We start from the raw sequence: 18706 nt of genomic DNA on the forward strand, positions 1-18706 counted from the left end.
TGGGAAAACAGTCTTCTCTCATGCATGGCTCTTTCAATCCTAGCAGAAGGTCACCAGAATTCCTAAAATGAGTGAAACACCACCAAGCAATTATTTATATTTTGACTGAAATCTGTTATCAACCTTTATATATGCTTCTTTTTGTGACCTTCAAAACCTGGTGTTCAACCTGGCATCGTTGGCATGGTTTCCCCCTAACGCTTTGCCTTCAAACCTCCTGTATGTTGGCTTCATTTTCACCGGCTTTAGGACTCTGCATACTTTACCAATGCTAAAGTGCTTGTGCTCTCTCCTTAAAACATGATAGAGTTAGTTTATGCCCAATTGTCAAATTGTGTTTGCTTGTAAATCCATTGGAAAGAGGCAACCCCTGTGCACAGGGCCTGTGAATTATAGGTCACTAGTGGGCCTGCAGAACTGATTATGCAACCCACTTAAGTAGCACTTAGCATCAATCATAGTTATCTGAGCTAACAATAGGTTGCACCATCATAATCCACTGCTTATGACTTCACATATTACATCACTCATGACATGTTTAATGATATCATTGATGACATCAATGATCACATCTCAAATGACGCAAACAAATTTGCTGCTCATGATCTTACCCTCGATGTGACAGATGCAGTTACAAAGGTTGTAAATATTCTTACAGATGAGATTGCTTATTGCATTGTCCTTCACATTTAGAAAGCGGCGACTATGAATATAGTATTATTTAGTAGTTTAAGTATGTATTGCTATCTAATTACTGTGTGCTTTTAGATGTTGCTACTTATTGGTATTAATATTGCTCAATCTGCTGTGGTACGGCCCATGCTGAATGGTTCATAAACCTTCACGGGCTCATGTGCCTATGCTGGCCCCTTAAAAGGGTTCACTGACCTTAACCAGGTGTGCAGAACCAACAAAAGGTCTATCGCAGGCCTATGATGTGTGTTTTTAGACCCTAGGGATGAACCCTATGACAAGTTTGTGAACTGTTGGCCAGAGTTCGCAGGCCTCAGGTGACTGTTTTAAATATATAATTATATATCTGATAGTTAGGATTTCAAGAGAAATAAAGTGTCACTATAATGAACAATTATGAATACAATTCTAAAGTACAGTATTTTAAAGGCCCTTTAAGTACAGATGTCCCCATCATAAATGCAAAGCATGTATTACATGCAACTTGAATTCCCGAATCTTAACAGAATTATAACAAAACTCATGCCCGGACAAGGAGAAACCACTTGAAAACAAATCAAACGTCCTTTAAGTTATCTTCATTTTTTGAAATCTTCTATTAGGTTCTTACTTTTTATTTTTTTCATCCAACTGCTGCCTGTCATTTTCCATATCCATCAGAGACTCTTGAGACATTTTAAGATCACCTTCAAGCTTCCTCTTTGATCTTTCTAAGTCCATGCGAAGCTTCTTTTCTTGTTCCAGTGAACCTTCCAGCTAAATACAAACAAAAAAATGGAAATCAGATTTTTGATTTAAAAGAAGAGGGAAGTGTTCTGTTAAATGAATTAGCTTCATTGGATTAATTAGTTCTGGATTACTGTACATTAGGTAACTTACATCATCAACTTGCTGTTCCAGTTTAGTTTTTGCTTTGGTCAAAGTATTGACTTTGTCTTCTTCAGCTTGGAGATCATCCAGGGTTTGCTGATGGGCCTCCTGCAGTGCCTTCTTTTCCTTGGATAGCTTAGCAATGCTTTCATCCAGACCAGCCATCTCTTCAGTAAGATTTTTGACCTGTCACCCAAAAAATATTCTTAAACTCGCAGTCCAAAACCATTCCTAATGAATGCTACTTTTTCCATTTCCTTTTCATGTATATGATGTGTCCTCAAATGAATTCACCATTAAACATTCTAAAACAATTACATGTTTGGGTTTAACAAAATAATACTTTTCATGATTTACTATGCTTCACATAATTTCAGGAACACATATACTATTTTTGAATCTTTCAAAATAGAGTGAGTAGGCCAAGTGTACAGTTTAAGGGAAATTCAACTTTATATTATCACACTTTTACAGCAGATATTATATGCAGATATTGACCTTCATTTTGAAGAAACAGCTAAAAATTGGAGGTCAATTGATATTTTCAAAAACCTTTACCTTTTGTTATTCCTAAAATACATTCACGAACATTCACGAACATGTAGCTGTTTTTAGACAAGGTGTTCAAAGATCTGAAAACGAATGCACAGCAACTGTCTTGTGAGCAGACCATAGTGTTGCACTGCCACTGATAGGTAAATCAGTTGCAAAGCAAGCTCGCCATTCACAAGGAGTCACAAACAGTCCTTCCTCATCAATATGAACGAGGTAGGATTCTTTTTGCTTCTCCTTCTAAATGGATGCGAGTGAAGGTATGAAACCATGCAAGGGACAGCAAACCTCCATCCAAACATACACATATGCAGAATACCTATATTTTTTAATTCCTGGTCCTGTCCCTGGGGGCTGGAATAAGAAAACAGAATAGATATTCTTTGAATGGCATCAGGCACCACAGCCTGATGTCCCCATTTGTAATTCAGAGCATGAAAGCTGTCCATCATGTACAGCTTTCAATTTGCTAATAAGTAAATTAGCATTGGTTTGTGCAACTGTAGTCGCAAAGGACTCATTCATAGAAATGGAAGGAAGATGGGAACACTCATTGCACTTTTGCCTTCACATTCCAATTAAACGGGAGTCACAAATTGCTCATTGTGAGTTAGAAAACCATTTCCGAGTCACAATGTGCCTTTTGAATCAACCCACCAAACTCTAAATATCATCAAACGTTCGTCATTTTGCATCAGCTTTTTCTGGAAAAGTGTTCATATCTTTGTGTATTTAGTTATCTGCTCAGCTGCAACTTGCTGAACTTGATCAGGTCATTGTTTATTATTTACTGAAGTTTGCCTTTTTCTACCAGCCCAAATGTAATTTAAAATAATATATTTGGACCACACTTGAACATCAGCATTTCTTTCACAGGTGCTGAACAATTATAGACAGGAAGACAGCTTCAGCACAAGTCGTGCAGAGCGGAATCTCACTCAACTGCGCTGTAACTCTCCTCTGAAGCCCCAAAGCGGAGCGCTAAAAGGAAATAACCTTCACCAGGAGCCCAACGAATCTATGTCGGAACTCCTCATTTAGATAGGGGACAATACCCTTCTTCGAACTCTTACACCCCTGGTCCTGAAGAAAGCTCACTTGACCCTACGGGGCTAACAAGGAGCTGAAACATGTCAAGTGATCCTTTCTTTTTTGATAATAAGCTGAACAATTACGGCCATTAAAAATACAAAATCTAGATCGAAGATCATTCTGAGCGTCCTCAGTGTGAACATTTCTCTGCCTTGTCTTTTTCACTGAAACTGAGAAAATTGGGATGATGGAATCATCAATGAATGTACGGCATACTGCACCTTGTTCTCAGTGGCATGTTTCTCCTTTTCCACCTTGGCCAGTGTCAATTCAAGGTCATCAATGTCTTTCTTCAGCTCAGAGCACTCGTCCTCAAGCTTCCTTTTCTTGGCTGTTAATTCAGCATTGGATTCTTCTTCATCCTCAAGTCTTTCAGTCAACTCTTTAATTTTAGCTTCAAGGCTAATCTTACTTTTGATGAGCTGTTCACATCTTTCCTCTGCATCTGATAGATTTTCAGTTTCCTATGGGATTAAGAATACATTGTGTGATACCAATATAAATTACATGATTCAAAGATTTTGTTTTGCCTGTTTAGGTTTAGTCATTCTGAGTTACTAACATACTGAAACAATTTTGCCCACATATTGAATACAGATAATGGATATCACATATTAATTGAAATATCCAAGTATATTTCCTCTATTTACATTTAACCACTTTAAATTGTTAAATATATATCCATACAACAGATATTCATGGAGGTGCATTATATTGGATTAATATAGCTTGTGTAGCACTTAAATTATATAAGGAACTTACAGACTGAACTTGCAGCAGCAGGTCATTCTTTTCTTGCATTACTGCAACCATTTTTTCTTCTAGTTCTTTCCTCCTAGCCTCAGATTTGGCCAGGCTCTCTTTGGTTTTCTCAAACTCTTCCTTCATATTGGCCATCTCCTTCTCAGATTCTGCACTCTTTAGGAGAGGCTTTATCTTGAAGTACAGCTTCATCCATGACCAATGCTTGACGTTCATGAATGAGCGGACATTGTATTGAATCGTGAAAATGGACTCCCTGAAAATAAAAATGGTATTTAGCTTAAAAAATTGTTGCATCTCAATGTGACTAATAAAGCTATAGGTGAATACCTCTAGAACTGCTACAGTCCTCTTTTCTCATTTATAAGATGTTTTTTGTGTGGGTCGGTATTATTTCAACACATATGCAAGTTCGTTCATTCAAGGTAATTTTATAGGTGTTCATCCAACTAAACAGATAAAAGTTGATAGCATTTCTAAAAATCATTAAATGCTTAAAATGTAATTGTTGCTCATCAAAGTCAGCAACAGGCATTTCTGTCTAGATTGGAGAACAACGTCCAAATACTTTTGGAAGTGGACACTTTTATATAATTTTCATGATATACAAACTTTAAATTGCTTTCAGCGTCTTTCAATCACCATGGCATCAATTTGGTAGTATCAAAATCAAGTCTGTAATGGAAAAAGGCCTGGAACTTACTCAGAGCAGAATCAGCAATGTAAATGAGTGGCTAAATTGGAGATAAGGGCCCATATATGACTGATGCTAGAATACTGTAATTACATACTGCTGGCATCCGCACTTCAGGGATGTGGCAATACAGGGTAAAAACAGCATTACCCCTAAGAAATGCGAAACAGCTAGTGGTAATCATTGTTTCTACACTTATTCATGCAGGCTTCTCACTAATTTCAATCCATTTCTTCCCCACACATTTCATCTCCCCAACCGAAGCATCTAACGTTCCTTTATTTGGCAATGTAAAATCAACTTTTGGTGAGCTGTGTTGAATCAACTTTATTGTAGATTGTAAAATGTGCATACCTCCTTTGCATCATCTTCTGGAATTCCACTCTCATGAGATATCCTCTGCACATAGCTTGAGTTTTAGTGATCAGCTCAGCTAATTTTTCATCTCTCATCTCTTCAAGAACACCCAGAATACCAGCTTTGAAGAACACCTTTAGCACAGATTTACCATATTGTCAGGAAATATTTATTTAGAGGTGTAAAAAAAGAGCAACTATCACAATAATTGTATAAACAAAATCAATAGTGAGGATTAGAAATATCATTTTTTTAAATAAAATCTGTTACTAATTTGTAAAGGATGATTATAGCTCAAATTTCAACTAAGTGTTTATGTGCTACTATTAAACCATTGAAAATAAATAATATAATATTTGGTAAGTGATTTTACCTTAGTGTGGCCAAATTTGTATTGAGTATGATCAATATCAATGGATCCAAGAAGTTTCTCAGATGCCTTCTTACTATCAATAAATTGACCTTCGGGAATAGCACTTGCATTTAAGACCTTGTATCTAAAGAGAAGAAAAATATGTTTATTTTGGATCTACTTTAACAAGAACATCACTCCAGATTGCAATAGATATTTGCACTTTAGAAAATAAAAGTGATCACTAAGCTATGATTATCAGAGGTATTGCAAAATAGGATACCTAATGCATTTGATAAGACTTGAAGTAATACTTCAATACTTTACCAATGAAGTTAGAACTTTCACTGTTGACATACTGAGTTATATTAAGGACATTGTATAAGACATATCATGTTTGAATATAGATGCTCCAAGTCTGCCAGCGCTAACAATTCATTTCAGATCACATAATCCTTATGCTGTAGCTTGCTTGTATCTAAAATGTAACTAGCAAAATGGTGAGCATTGTGTTTAAGTGAATCATGAACCTCTGTGTTCTCAGGGTCACACTGGTTAATACAATTTTTTCTATACAAAGTTTCAAACCATATGGAAAATTCTAGGCATATTTAATCGACAAGTACTAACCTCATTCACTCACCTAAGTATTAAACAAATAAATATGTTTATTGCAAAAATGCTTGAACACATAAATTCACATAAAAAAATACATTCTGCTTGTGGGAGAGGAGTAAGTCTTTGTTGTTTCATATAATTTTCTTGCATATAGACTCGGAACAGAGATTTGTGAATTGATAATTATTGAATGTTTATAGAGTTGTAGAGTATGTTAATTAAATAATTAAAAAATATTTTTCATGCACAAATTACCGTTGTTTGAAGTCACCATATAGAATTCTGCTGGGGAATCCCTTTCTGCAAATTCTGATGCCTTCTAGCACACCATTACACCTCAGCTGGTGGATAACCAAATGGTGATCCATTGCACCTTAAACCAAAGTTTTCAATAATGCATTTTAATATGTATCCAATAATTAAAATCAAATTTGCACAATTAATCTATTAGAAGGCTGTTACATCTAGAACGGCTGGTGTAAAATGCTAAATATATAACATTTGTTCATTTTAGAAACTTTCTCTTCCTTAGGATTACTGCAAACAATTACTTTTATAAAATAATCTTAGGTGTCATACATGCTTGTGTTTCTTGACGTTTCTGTGGTTGTGGGGTGTGATTACTTAACTGTGAAATCTCCTTCAAATAATACATTCTTGTTAACAATCATTGAAGTAAATAATTGTTTTATAAACACGTAGTTAGAGTGTTAATATTTCAGAAATGCAGTATGATTTCCCCATCATTTCCTCTCAGTATTATTTGTGTTAAAAAGTTATACATTGATGTAATCTTTCCTCAATGCTGGTGTATGTAGAATTGGCACATTCAAAACTGTGTTTTCAAATATTTAAGCTTCTGATGAATTTCCTTAAAGCTGCATCTATTGTACTTGAGTAAGTGTGTCTTGTTATTGAAAATTAAGGACTTTGCCAGTAATAAGTCACAAACAAATCATTTCTATACAGGACCATTAAGCATATAAAAGGAACAATGTGTGTGAAATGTCAATAGGTTGACTTACCGGGTGTCTTTGTCTCATTGGGGATAAGACAGCGCACAAAGTGAGGGTGGGTGCTCCTGAGGTTGGACATCAATTTGTTTAAGTTTTCCTATGATTAAAAGAATAGACGACTTTTAATCACATAGGGTGTTTCTGCTTGTTATTGTAAATACTCTTTATTCTTGAAATTACTGTAAAATACTTACTCTGAAAAGTGCAGACACAGTCTGGAATGAGCCACCCTTCTTCTTGCCAGCCTTCTTGCCAGCGGTATCTTGAATAAATTAAGTGCAATGAGAAATATTTGAAAATAGAAATTTAAAGAATCTTAGAAAAAAACTACATTAGATTTATCATGTGATATGTTAATTTTTTCACACATAATGGTGAATTCAATAATTGAATACATACTTAATGGATGCATATGTTTTTAAATTATTTACAGAAACATGCATTCTTTAGTTATTTGTTTCCTATTTTCAATTGCCTACATGTTAGAGGTGTGCATTGAGGTTGTAATTCCTTTCATAATTCTTTCAGGCCTTTAGGAAAAAGAGCCTTAAAACATAGCCCTTCGTCACAGCAACAACAATAATAATTTTGACATCAACTCTCAGAAAGATAGATGATACGCTGTGATAAGGGAAATTAATTTAAATCATTCTAAAAGTAAAAGGCTAGGCCTCATAAACACTAAATATGCACCTGATTCAGCACCATGTGAGGCATAGAGGAAGGATAAAAGCTTCACAGATGCTTTCTGGTATAGCTGAATCACAGAATCATTCAGTGGGTCCTTGTTCTTCTCAAGCCAGCCAGTGATGTTGTAGTCTACAGTGCCAGCATAATGCACCAGCGCAAAGTGGGCCTCAGCTTTGCCTTTGGCTGGCTTTGGCTTTTGGAAGTTGTTGCACTTGCCCAGATGCTGGTCATAAAGCTTGTTTTTGAAGGAAGTGTCTGTAGCCTTGGGAAACATGCACTCCTCCTCCAGGATGGAAAAGATACCCATGGGCTGATGGATGAAAAACAAAGGTTTGGAATGATAAAAATGTTTAACAGCAGATTTAGCAAAAGTCTAATTTATTTCTCGATATTTGGTGATATAAATATATTGATTTAGCTGCTTACTTCTGATCATTACAGAATAAACACATAAACTTTGCACTTCAATAAAATGTCCTTGTTCGTTTGTGGTTCATGGTGATAGGGTAAGCAGTATATATTTAAATTAAGAAACAACATGGTCATCCCAGCTTATAATGTGATATTCCTTTGTTTACAAAATTATAGAGATAATAATAATCTATCAAATGGGATGAACCGAAGGGCCTAGCTTTTGAATGTATATAATAATGGTGTTGCAATCAAAGTTATTAGCAGCTTGACACAGCTGACAGCATCGAGAATGGAAGATCCGCAGGGAACTCGATCAGTGGAAGCATTATCCCCTCGCTTGGTTGGGCAAAATTGCGGCGGTCAAGATGACCATCCTGCCCCAGATCCTCTACCTCTTTCGCACTATCCCTCTACATCTGCCCATGAGCTGGATACAGCAGACACAATCAGAGCTTGCCCAGTTTATTTGTAACGGTCGGAAGCCGCGAATGAAGCGGTCGCTGTCCACTCGCGATTCCCGACCATCAGCTTTACTTCCAAGCTGCCCAGTTACGTCACTTGGTGGAATGGAGCAGTTGGGAATCAGAGAAGCATTGGCTGTTTCAAGATCAAGTTGTAGCAGCGCGGCCTTTGCAGGAAATCCCCTTAAAGTAATTTGGAAATTAGACATCAGAGCGTGAAAAAAAGAGGACTCTACCTAGGGAAAGTGGTAGAGGGAGCATAGATTGAAAAAAGCTTGCAGAAATAGACATTAGATATGTAATTGTGTATAATACTCATCACAGTTATGAAAAGAATTATTTCCACATTCAATGACTTTATATTTGTGGACCCTTGCACTACTTATTTCGACAATTACGTGTAATAAATATTAGAAGGTATATGCTAAGGTTGGCTTGCAGTTTTGTTTAGCTTTGTAATATTTAGTCTACACCTTCGATAATTATGATATGAGAATTAAATGGGCACCAAGTGTAGAGAAAAAAACTTTTAAAAATTATCAAAAACATGCAGCAGTCTTGCAGTGCACCGAGTCAAAAAACCAGCAGCATCCGTCAAACGAAAATGGGGGTGGCCATGCCAAAAGGGGCACTTTCTCATAAATATACATTGTTGTTATTGGCTTTTGCTTCTTGAGGTGGGTTTTGGAATCATTTTCACTTTTATGTATGCTTATGCAACATTTTTTCTAAGATATTTTGATGTTTCTTTATCTGGTGTTTAGGCATTATGTAAGCATAAGAAATGTAAAAACCTTTTAAGCACATCTGCTCTATGAGTTTTCATTGTGTTTTACGCATAAGAGAAGCTTGCAGAAAAAAATATCATGTATTTATGCTACAAGCCTGTGGTAAGTGACTTAAAAACAGTGAAGAAAGCTAGTATATTAGCAACTATACCTTCTCAATAAGCTCAATGCATGCAGCCAAGTCCATTCCAAAGTCAATGAACTCCCACTCTATTCCTTCCTTCTTGTACTCTTCCTGCTCCAGGACGAACATGTGATGGTTGAAGAACTGTTGCAGTTTTTCATTGGTGAAGTTGATGCATAGCTGTTCCAATGTGTTGAACTGAACAGTCAAGCAACACAATCTTAGAATTAGTTTGCACAGGTGTACCATTATTATTGTATCATCAACACTTGTAGGATATCATATTAATTAAAAAAAAAAGATATACTTAACTTACATCAAAGATCTCAAACCCAGCAATATCCAGGACACCAATGAAGTGCTGTCTTGATTGTTTGGTGTCCAGCTGCTGGTTGATACGAACGACCATCCACAAGAACATCTTCTCATAAACTGATTTAGCCAAAGCGCCAACATTGTTGTAAACCTTAGTGAAAAGCATTATATCAGTAAGTATTTATTGTTCTAGAATCCCTTGAATAGTGACAGCAGTGATGATGGCAGTTCTACTGTACCTGTGCAACAGTTTGGCCTTTGGTCACATACTCATTCCCAACCTTCACCCTTGGGTAGCAGAGAGCCTTAAGCAGATCTGCTGAGTTTAAACCCATCAGGTAAGCGATCTTGTCAGCAACTGTAATCATGGAAACGTGTTTAATTGACAATTGAATCATTATGATGATTTTTACTCTAACACATTGTATTTCACTTTCAATTCACTATAGATTTAAATCAGTATTTTTTTTCTGCCATTGAATAACCCAGAAATAAGGAATTGTTTTAAACTGCCTTTCTCGTTTGCAGTAAGTGGCTAGTGTTAGTATGTATATGTATTCCCAAAAAGCTCCTGTTGAACCCGGTCTCTTAGGGGGTGTAGCGCTGGACTGGAGGAGCATGCCGGTCAGAAATACTATAATTCGCGATCTCACCAAGCACTGCTTGTGACCTCACATATTACAACACTCATTACATATTCTATGGCATCATTGATAACATCACTTATGAAAATTGTAATTACTTCATTGATGACAACAGTGTACATGGCAGATGCAAGTTCAAGTTGTAGCTTCTTGATTTAACTATAACTGGCTGAGTGGTTTTGTTATAGTTTAAGTGTCACGTTCAAACTGACATTTTTCACCTAACCATAAGGTCATTTTGACCTTTGGCTTTTTTCAGTGAATATATTTTTTTTCCCACTGAAAATAGTCAAAGGTTACAATGACCTTATGGTTAGGTGAAAAATGTCAGATCGAACGTGACACTTAAACTAAAACAATACATATATATATATATATATGTGTGTGTGTATGTGTATATATATGTATATATATATATATATTTAGAAGCAAATTCCCAACTCTTCCCGCTTCCCATCCGGCAAACAGCGAAGAGAGAGTCACGGACACCTCGTTTCTTCGTGGCAAAATCAGGTCTTTATTTTGAAATTACAGCCTTTCGACGCGTTTCGGATATCACAGTATCCTTGTTCACATGCATATATATATATATATATGCACAGAGCATTCATCAGTTTCTCCAAGAAAAAGAATGCACAAACTCCTCTTCGTCGGTAAACACTTTTTATTTGTAAAAGTATTAGAGTCTCCCTTCTGTCATGACGCGTTTCGGCCGACGAACGGCCTTGATCACATATATATATATATATATATATATATATATATATATATATACTTGGTGAGCTAGGGTATTGATAATAAGGGATTGGCTGGGTATCGCTTTAATGATTACTGTAGTTAAAACCAATTCTCCCTCTGATTGCTCTTTGTGTCAATGTGGGAAACAGGCACACAGTACAGTGTTGTACTTTTGCAGCATGATTAGACATACCACTGGCTGGCCTACAATCTGTGTTCCAGTGGAAAAGTAAAAATTTTACAATTTTTATACTTTCGTAAAAACAGGATTATGTGCATTTGTGGAGGATTTACGGGAGGAGCACAATAACAGTGACCAACACATTGTACCCCGAATCTCTAGAGCAGGATAAAAAGGCATCTCAAACAGCTTTTTTGATGCTTCTTCTTTGTAAAAGGTCTCTGAGATACACATTTATTTGAGTGGACTGCCAATGAAGTTGTTTTTCCTTTCACTCACCTCCCTTATTTCTGATAGCATGAACTCTAAATGACTGTTGGTATCATCGTATCTGAGCCCTAGAGCCAGGATCCATAGACATTACGAAACCTTTAACTTAATGGGTGGTGATAATCATGCACAATGGGTGGTGACAGAAATAATAAGCCTAGAAAATGTTCAAAACATTACTAATAAATCATATACAATACAAATAATCGAGTCTGCCATGTATGCCTATTGTTGTTTCATGCTAGATGCTTTCAGTTTGCACCTGACTTAAATGTATTCATTTTTAAATGATGACTATTCACCTAGGAATGTGACTAAAGCATTTGTTAAATTAGACTCACTTTCTATTTTTTTGCCCTAACGTACTATATTGATAGTAATGGTGTAGTTAACTTTGTTCAATTCAATTGGCAACACTAATACCAGACCCATTATATTCAAAGTGAGGCTAGTATGGGTGCATGCTAAAATGTAAACATCTTTACCTTCAGTGCCATCTGGCTCCGCCTGCTCCTCTCTTTGTTTCTGCTTGAACTTCATGTTACCATGGTGCATGACCGCACCAGTCAATTTGTAGATGCCCAGTTTCTCATCTATATTAAAGCCCAGGATATCAATGGCACTCTGCACATAACAAAGTGATGGGTGAAATGCTTGGTTCAAATTAAAGCAACATAATAAAATACTTATGGACTGTTTTGCCAACATTAAAAGGTTTCCTGGTATTTGTTATGAGCTACATTCCAAAGTCTTCCTGCGGAATAATGAACTATGGTTTCTTGTAGACTTCCCTCAGTAGAAATAACTTTTAATATCAAGTATGACACATTTTCTATCCCTATTGATCTATTTATAGCATTTGTAATTCAGTAACATAATATTCGCTTACCCTACTTCGAAGTTGTTTATAGTATAGTGTTAAAGAACTACATTGAGAGAATTTTTTTGATTTTAAAATTAGAGTATGCTGTATGTAGTCACATTGGAAGCAAAGAGGTTTAAAGTGATTATTACATTGTAGAACCGGGAAAAATCAAATGATTTTTATCAGAAATTACTGCTTAATGACCTTAAGCCGCAAAGCATTTGTTGGAAATGTGTTGTAGAGCGCTTCGATTCGGAACAAATCTAATTGATATTATCGATAGTGCTTGATGAATTTAAATGAATTTAGTCTAGTAAATTACATTGCTTATCATATCTTGATTGTTACAGATTTACAAGATGGCCACTCATCCGTATGTAATCAGTTGTTTGAAAAACATACTGAACAGTGTGTTGTAAACAGTTTATAAACAAGTGCAATGACCAGGAAATATTATATTTATTGCTTTGAAAACCCATTTTAAAGAATCAGTATAAGCAATCACACTTACATCTGTAGCCATCAACTCTTCAGCATCATCAATACTGGCCACAGTGATTTCACCTTGGCTCACAAATCCAAAATCATATGGATTTGTTGTAATCAGAAGCATATCTGGAAGCAAATTAATGCAGTCAATACTGTGTGTTAAAACATATTTGTTTTTTAAAATTTAGCATTCTCTGGTTTGCATGAACTGCGTACACGTGTCTTTTACTGCGTATACCTACCAATAAGCTCAGGTTTCTTGTTGCACATGACCTGGTAAAAGATGTGGTAACTTCTTTCGGCTGCTAGCTGGAATGTTACTCTGGATTTTTCCAGAAGATCTAATGACAAAAGTGTGGCATTAGTTTGTTATACAACACCCTCGCTCAATGAGCTCTAACAATTGTCTGACTTACATGTTTCTATGTCAGCAGAGGCCAGTTTTCCTGTGGCCCCAAAGTGAATCCTGATGAATTTACCCTGTGAAAACACAATAACGGCATATTTAAATACTAACAATGTACATTATGTGATCTTAAATTACATGTTTAATGTTGTTCTTTGGATGTTGTACACTATAAATGTTGTTACCTCACAAGGTTATTTAGATTATCCTAGTGCAGATTGTGCTTAAATTTCCAACAGCATTTCCAAGACGTACAGTTTGCTCTAAATCAACTTCACCCCAAAGAAGGATGAAACTTTTCTTCCACCAAATCATTCAAAACTCATTCCAACTAATTCTACACTGATGTAGATACAACAATACTAAAAGTTCATTTAAAATGGTGGTAATCCAAGCATGTAATCCAGGTGTAAATATCCCTCCAATGGTTACCCCGTAAAGCACAGATACATTTCATATTAGGCTGCCTAATAGGTACAGATATAATTCTCCAAGGATCTCTAAAGCTAACTGCAACACCTTCTAGCTGGTCTTATAAAGGCAGCAAAGATGTTTGACAAAAATAAATCCCATAGGGCAACCAAGCATTCTTTGTCATTGTCCTGAACTCTCCTAGCCCTCCATTTTGTGTCTTATGGCCCCTGTCAATGTTTCAAAAAGGACTGAAAAATCAGTTCACCAAGCAGCTTAGCTTTAGCTAGTGAACCTAGCCTATTGCACATCGTGGTATTATGTACTGTATGCTGCTATATATGGTATATTCCCAGAAATCCATACCGCTGCATGATTCATATGCACCTAAACATATAAGTAGTCCAACAGTAAATCCCCCAATTCCTCACGTAGAGCCATACACCCACTTTCTTGTTGTGGTGTGGTGAATGTGGTGGAGGAGGCAAACCTTCAAACCACTTTACACTTTAGCAAACTGTAAAATGTTGATCTTTTGTACACCCAAACAAATTGTAATTCTTCTTCCCAACCTAGAGTTGAGAATTAGCAGCCTCACACCGCTGACATTTTACAAGAAAGCTTAAAACCTGTCTGTTTAATAAATTATTATACCTTGCCCTTAGTGCTGCCTTTCTCGCATATATTTTGTAATCTGAGTAGGATTCTGTAATAATCAAGGATGTCTTGTAGACAGGTGGCTTAGAATAGGTTAAAGGTTTATTCCATAAGTTACAAAGTCCAAGTAAAACACCAGAAAGGCCTCTGCTAAGATCCTATGTGAGCCCCACCAGGAGCAGCCTCCCTGCTGCTCAGCACATCTCTTCCAACTGCCAACTCCTCCAGTCCCACACACCAACATTCCAAGTGACATCACTCATGGCTGAGCAGCAAGGGACAGGACAGTAATGAGAAAGATGTACAACAACAACAATAGATTATAGCACATCTCCCTTCCTTAGAAAAACAAGCAAAAGATATGCATTGAATCAAGATAGCACAAAATCAAAAAGGAAGAACAATAAGCAAATAATTATACATCAAATCAGCAAATAGTCGCAAGAAAATAACAATAACAAAAGAATGATGAACACCATCCCCCTCCCCAGAGAAACAAATTAGATGGTACACACTAGAACATATAACATTGAAATAGGGAAACGCACCTCCCTATGAACTCCAACACAGTAATAGGGGAAAACACCTCCCTATAGGGGAAAACACCTCCCTTAGACACATATAACATTGAAATAGGGAAACGCACCTCCCTATGAACTCCAACACAGTAATAGGGGAAAACACCTCCCTATAGGGGAAAACACCTCCCTTAGACACATATAACATTGAAATAGGGAAACGCACCTCCCTATGAACTCCAACACTGTAATAGGGGAAACACCTCCCTATAGGGGAAAACACCTCCCTTAGACACATATAACATTGAAATAGGGAAACGCACCTCCCTATGAACTCCAACACTGTAATAGGGGAAACACCTCCCTATAGGGGAAAACACCTCCCTTAGACACAAAGAACATTGAAATAGGGAAACGCACCTCCCTATGAACTCCAACACTGTAATAGGGGAAACACCTCCCTATAGGGGAAAACACCTCCCTTAAGTCTCCGAAATAGGGAAAATAAACCTCCCTATGATACCAAACACAGAAATAGGGGAACCCTATAGGGGAAAAACACCTCCCGTAACCTCAGAAATAGGGGAACCACGTCACCCTATAGGGGAAAAACACCTCCCAAAGACTCTGTAATAGGGAACCTCCCCATGGTACTCCATGACTCAAATCACAGTAATAGGGGAAAACATCCCCCCAAGATCCAGAACAGGCATTTACCGCTCCACAACCAGCACGTGACAGGATGTACACCACCCTGTGGAACATAACTGGGACACTCACCGCCCATACAACTTCCCCATGAGTGAATTCAATCACCAAACCAAAGCATGAAGGGTACACAGTGCAGTGAAGAAGGGTACACAGTGCAGTAGTAGAGGTTGCCCAATCACGGATAAGACCAAAACACTGTCAAGAGCACACACACACAAAAACAAGGGCATGCATAACAATAGAAGCAATGTGAAGAAGTAAACAAGAAATTCTTGACTCCGGTGAGCGATCTCTCACCCGAAGTCCTCACCCAAAGTGAAGTCCTTGTCCTTGTCTTCGTCCAAGATGCGCACTACCTTTCATAACCACCCAAACTGCAGGCAAGATCCAGTGTCCTCCGTGTGTTTCAAGACACATGACTAGGAAGTTCCCATTAAAAAAAACGTAGTTGACAGTTGACAAAGATCTGCAGCTTTAACAAAAGTGAACACCTCTTTCCCTACACATGCGCAAGTGCTCCAACAGAGCAGAGATCAGCTATGGAAACGAAGGTGTGCACCGCGCATGCACTCCATAATCGGACACTGAAGAAACGTGGTTGGCAAGGCTGGAACGCTGCTCGAAAATCCCTAACTGTACCGAGAAAACGATGCTCGATTGGCAAAGCAGTAGCTTGTACAAAATGGTGGCACGCAATACAACGGTAAGCCGGGTGGTTGCCGGCACGTTCGTGCATTCAAACGTGTGGACGCAGGGCAGAAAACCAGTAAAGACGTGATCATCAGAAGCCGCGCGTGTACAGAACAGGTAAGCGCTCGTGCTCTATTTTCATTTAAATGAAAGAGGTCTGCGCGCTCGTAACGGCTACAATCCTGTCCAAGTTCAACTCAAATTAAACGGCATCAAAAACCGATCTTTACATCCCCAAAGTCATCCAAGTTGCCAATGCTGCCAGCGCTCTGTGCTCAATCACATCAAAGTTCAGGCAAACACTCCTTGGGGCTCGACTTATGCCCCCGACAAAGGAGTGTCAGTAGAAAGACTCGCATTAAAGTTAGTCAGTCTCTCCACAGCAACGCTTGAAACAGGACGCACCCAACACCACAACAGTCCTCTTTTGTGCGCAAAAGATCCTCCCAGTATACTAAAACACACGCTGCCAGTGTAAAATCATTACAGCTTACAGCACATGTCGCAGCTGCTAATTCCTTAGCGTGTGTGGTGCCGATTTCCTTTCACCTCAGCAGCCTCTCTCCAGGTTTAAAAGAAATAATAGTCTCTGTTTTTCTAATAGTTACAGATCACAGGGTTGCTGGTTTTGCCCAGCATGCATCGCAGGTGCCAATTTCCAAACACTTGTTACTACTGCGAACTCTTAAAGGACAGCAGGGCATGAAAAGGTATCCACAGCCATCCTCCCTCAACATGTAGGCTCTTTACATAAAGTTCCAAAATAAACTGGCACTCACATATTAGGGCGACCGATGGAGTGGTCACTGGTGGGGCTCTTGAGTGTTTCCACAAAACACGCAATTTCTCTTGAAGTTCCTTTAAGCTTCATAAAGCATAATCCAGCACACGCGTTAGTTCCTCCAAATCGTCGCCAGTGTAATAATCAAGGATGTCTTGTAGACAGGTGGCTTAGAATAGGTTAAAGGTTTATTCCATAAGTTACAAAGTCCAAGTAAAACACCAGAAAGGCCTCTGCTAAGATCCTATGTGAGCCCCACCAGGAGCAGCCTCCCTGCTGCTCAGCCCATCTCTTCCAACTGCCAACTCCTCCAGTCCCACACACCAACATTCCAAGTGACATCACTCATGGCTGAGCAGCAAGGGACAGGACAGTAATGAGAAAGATGTACAACAACAACAATAGATTATAGCAGATTCATTTTCACAGCTCTAACAAGCGAAATGGAGATGTGCTTTGCAAATAAATATAATTAACATACCATAACGCATCTAGTTCTTTTCAAGACAATCATGCAAAGGTCTTCACTATATTAACTAGCCCCAATAAAATGTTATAAGCATTAAGTGCCTGGCTTTGTAATGTCTCAGTTGCTGGTTTTGTTTGGGTAGCTCCTATCTGTGCTGATTAATCAAATGTACAAGTACAGCTGATTAAGGGGCATGATTGACACACTGCTCCCAAGGCTTCCCAGGGATCCTGAATAACATATATACTATAAGATGATTACATGAAAAACAACGTCAGATTGACTCTTGGGTCATAACCATGTCATTCATAGTTGTTCTGAAACAATTTTACTTACATAGATAGCTTTAGACTGTGCAGTTAGCGTATGCGACATCTTTTCCATGTGCTACCTGCTATAAATGTTTGAATGTCTGATCTTACAACCAATGGAGAGCTAAAAAATGTTAAATGTTGCAGAAGCCTACATGTGTCATTTTAAGTTGTATGTATAGAATAGAATACAAATTGTAAACATATGTATATTTTCTCTATCGAAATGGCCAACTTACAAAGCGTGAGGAGTTGTCATTTCTCACGGTCTTGGCGTTGCCGAAGGCTTCCAGCAGCGGGTTCGCTGAGATGATTTGATCCTCCAGGGTGCCCTAAAACCGAAACACAGAAGTCTCCTCATGATGTACTTAGCTTTGTTTCGTCGTCATTTAAATCTCAGTCTTCATTGTTCTGTATTGGCCAATTTATAAGCAGAAGTTTTTAATGGCAAGAGTGTTGTTTGCTGTACCTTAAAGTCCTAGAAAACGGAGTTTAGGTGCTATTTGCATTTCGGTAAGAATTATTTTAATCAATCACATCAGTTCCATTTAGTGTGTCTTTGTGTTTGCTTCATAGCATCTCTTATAGAGCATGGACGTCTTCCAAAGATGTCAGGACTCTCTGATATTAATTATGCTGCATAAGTTATATGCACAGATTGAACGCCTAATCAAGATAGAATGGTGGTAATACAGGTTTGTATAAAATAATGTAAGAGCTTGAGATGGGTAAGTAAAAAGGACAGAGACTTGTTGAAATGAAATGGG

At 37.7% G+C, this 18706-nt stretch overlaps 1 protein-coding gene across 1 annotated transcript in view; it reads right to left on the minus strand.

Moving 5' to 3' along the window:
• Positions 1 to 18706, minus strand: part of LOC146809877 (myosin-1B-like) — a 55731-nt gene that overhangs the window by 16532 nt on the left and 20493 nt on the right. The window contains exons 8-25 of the mRNA XM_085616733.1: positions 18179 to 18271; positions 13402 to 13465; positions 13228 to 13326; positions 13008 to 13111; positions 12117 to 12255; positions 10038 to 10156; positions 9800 to 9949; positions 9511 to 9681; positions 7700 to 8006; positions 7201 to 7268; positions 7016 to 7103; positions 6246 to 6363; positions 5394 to 5517; positions 5018 to 5154; positions 3970 to 4225; positions 3429 to 3671; positions 1573 to 1749; positions 1304 to 1449 (exon numbers count right to left, since the gene is read on the minus strand). Of these exons, the coding sequence (XP_085472859.1) occupies positions 1304 to 1449; positions 1573 to 1749; positions 3429 to 3671; positions 3970 to 4225; positions 5018 to 5154; positions 5394 to 5517; positions 6246 to 6363; positions 7016 to 7103; positions 7201 to 7268; positions 7700 to 8006; positions 9511 to 9681; positions 9800 to 9949; positions 10038 to 10156; positions 12117 to 12255; positions 13008 to 13111; positions 13228 to 13326; positions 13402 to 13465; positions 18179 to 18271 (2603 nt within the window). The remainder of the gene's footprint in view (positions 1 to 1303; positions 1450 to 1572; positions 1750 to 3428; positions 3672 to 3969; positions 4226 to 5017; positions 5155 to 5393; positions 5518 to 6245; positions 6364 to 7015; positions 7104 to 7200; positions 7269 to 7699; positions 8007 to 9510; positions 9682 to 9799; positions 9950 to 10037; positions 10157 to 12116; positions 12256 to 13007; positions 13112 to 13227; positions 13327 to 13401; positions 13466 to 18178; positions 18272 to 18706) is intronic.

This window comes from Triturus cristatus, chromosome 7 (genome assembly GCF_964204655.1).
Source record: "Triturus cristatus chromosome 7, aTriCri1.1, whole genome shotgun sequence".
Taxonomy (NCBI): Eukaryota; Metazoa; Chordata; class Amphibia; order Caudata; family Salamandridae; genus Triturus; species Triturus cristatus.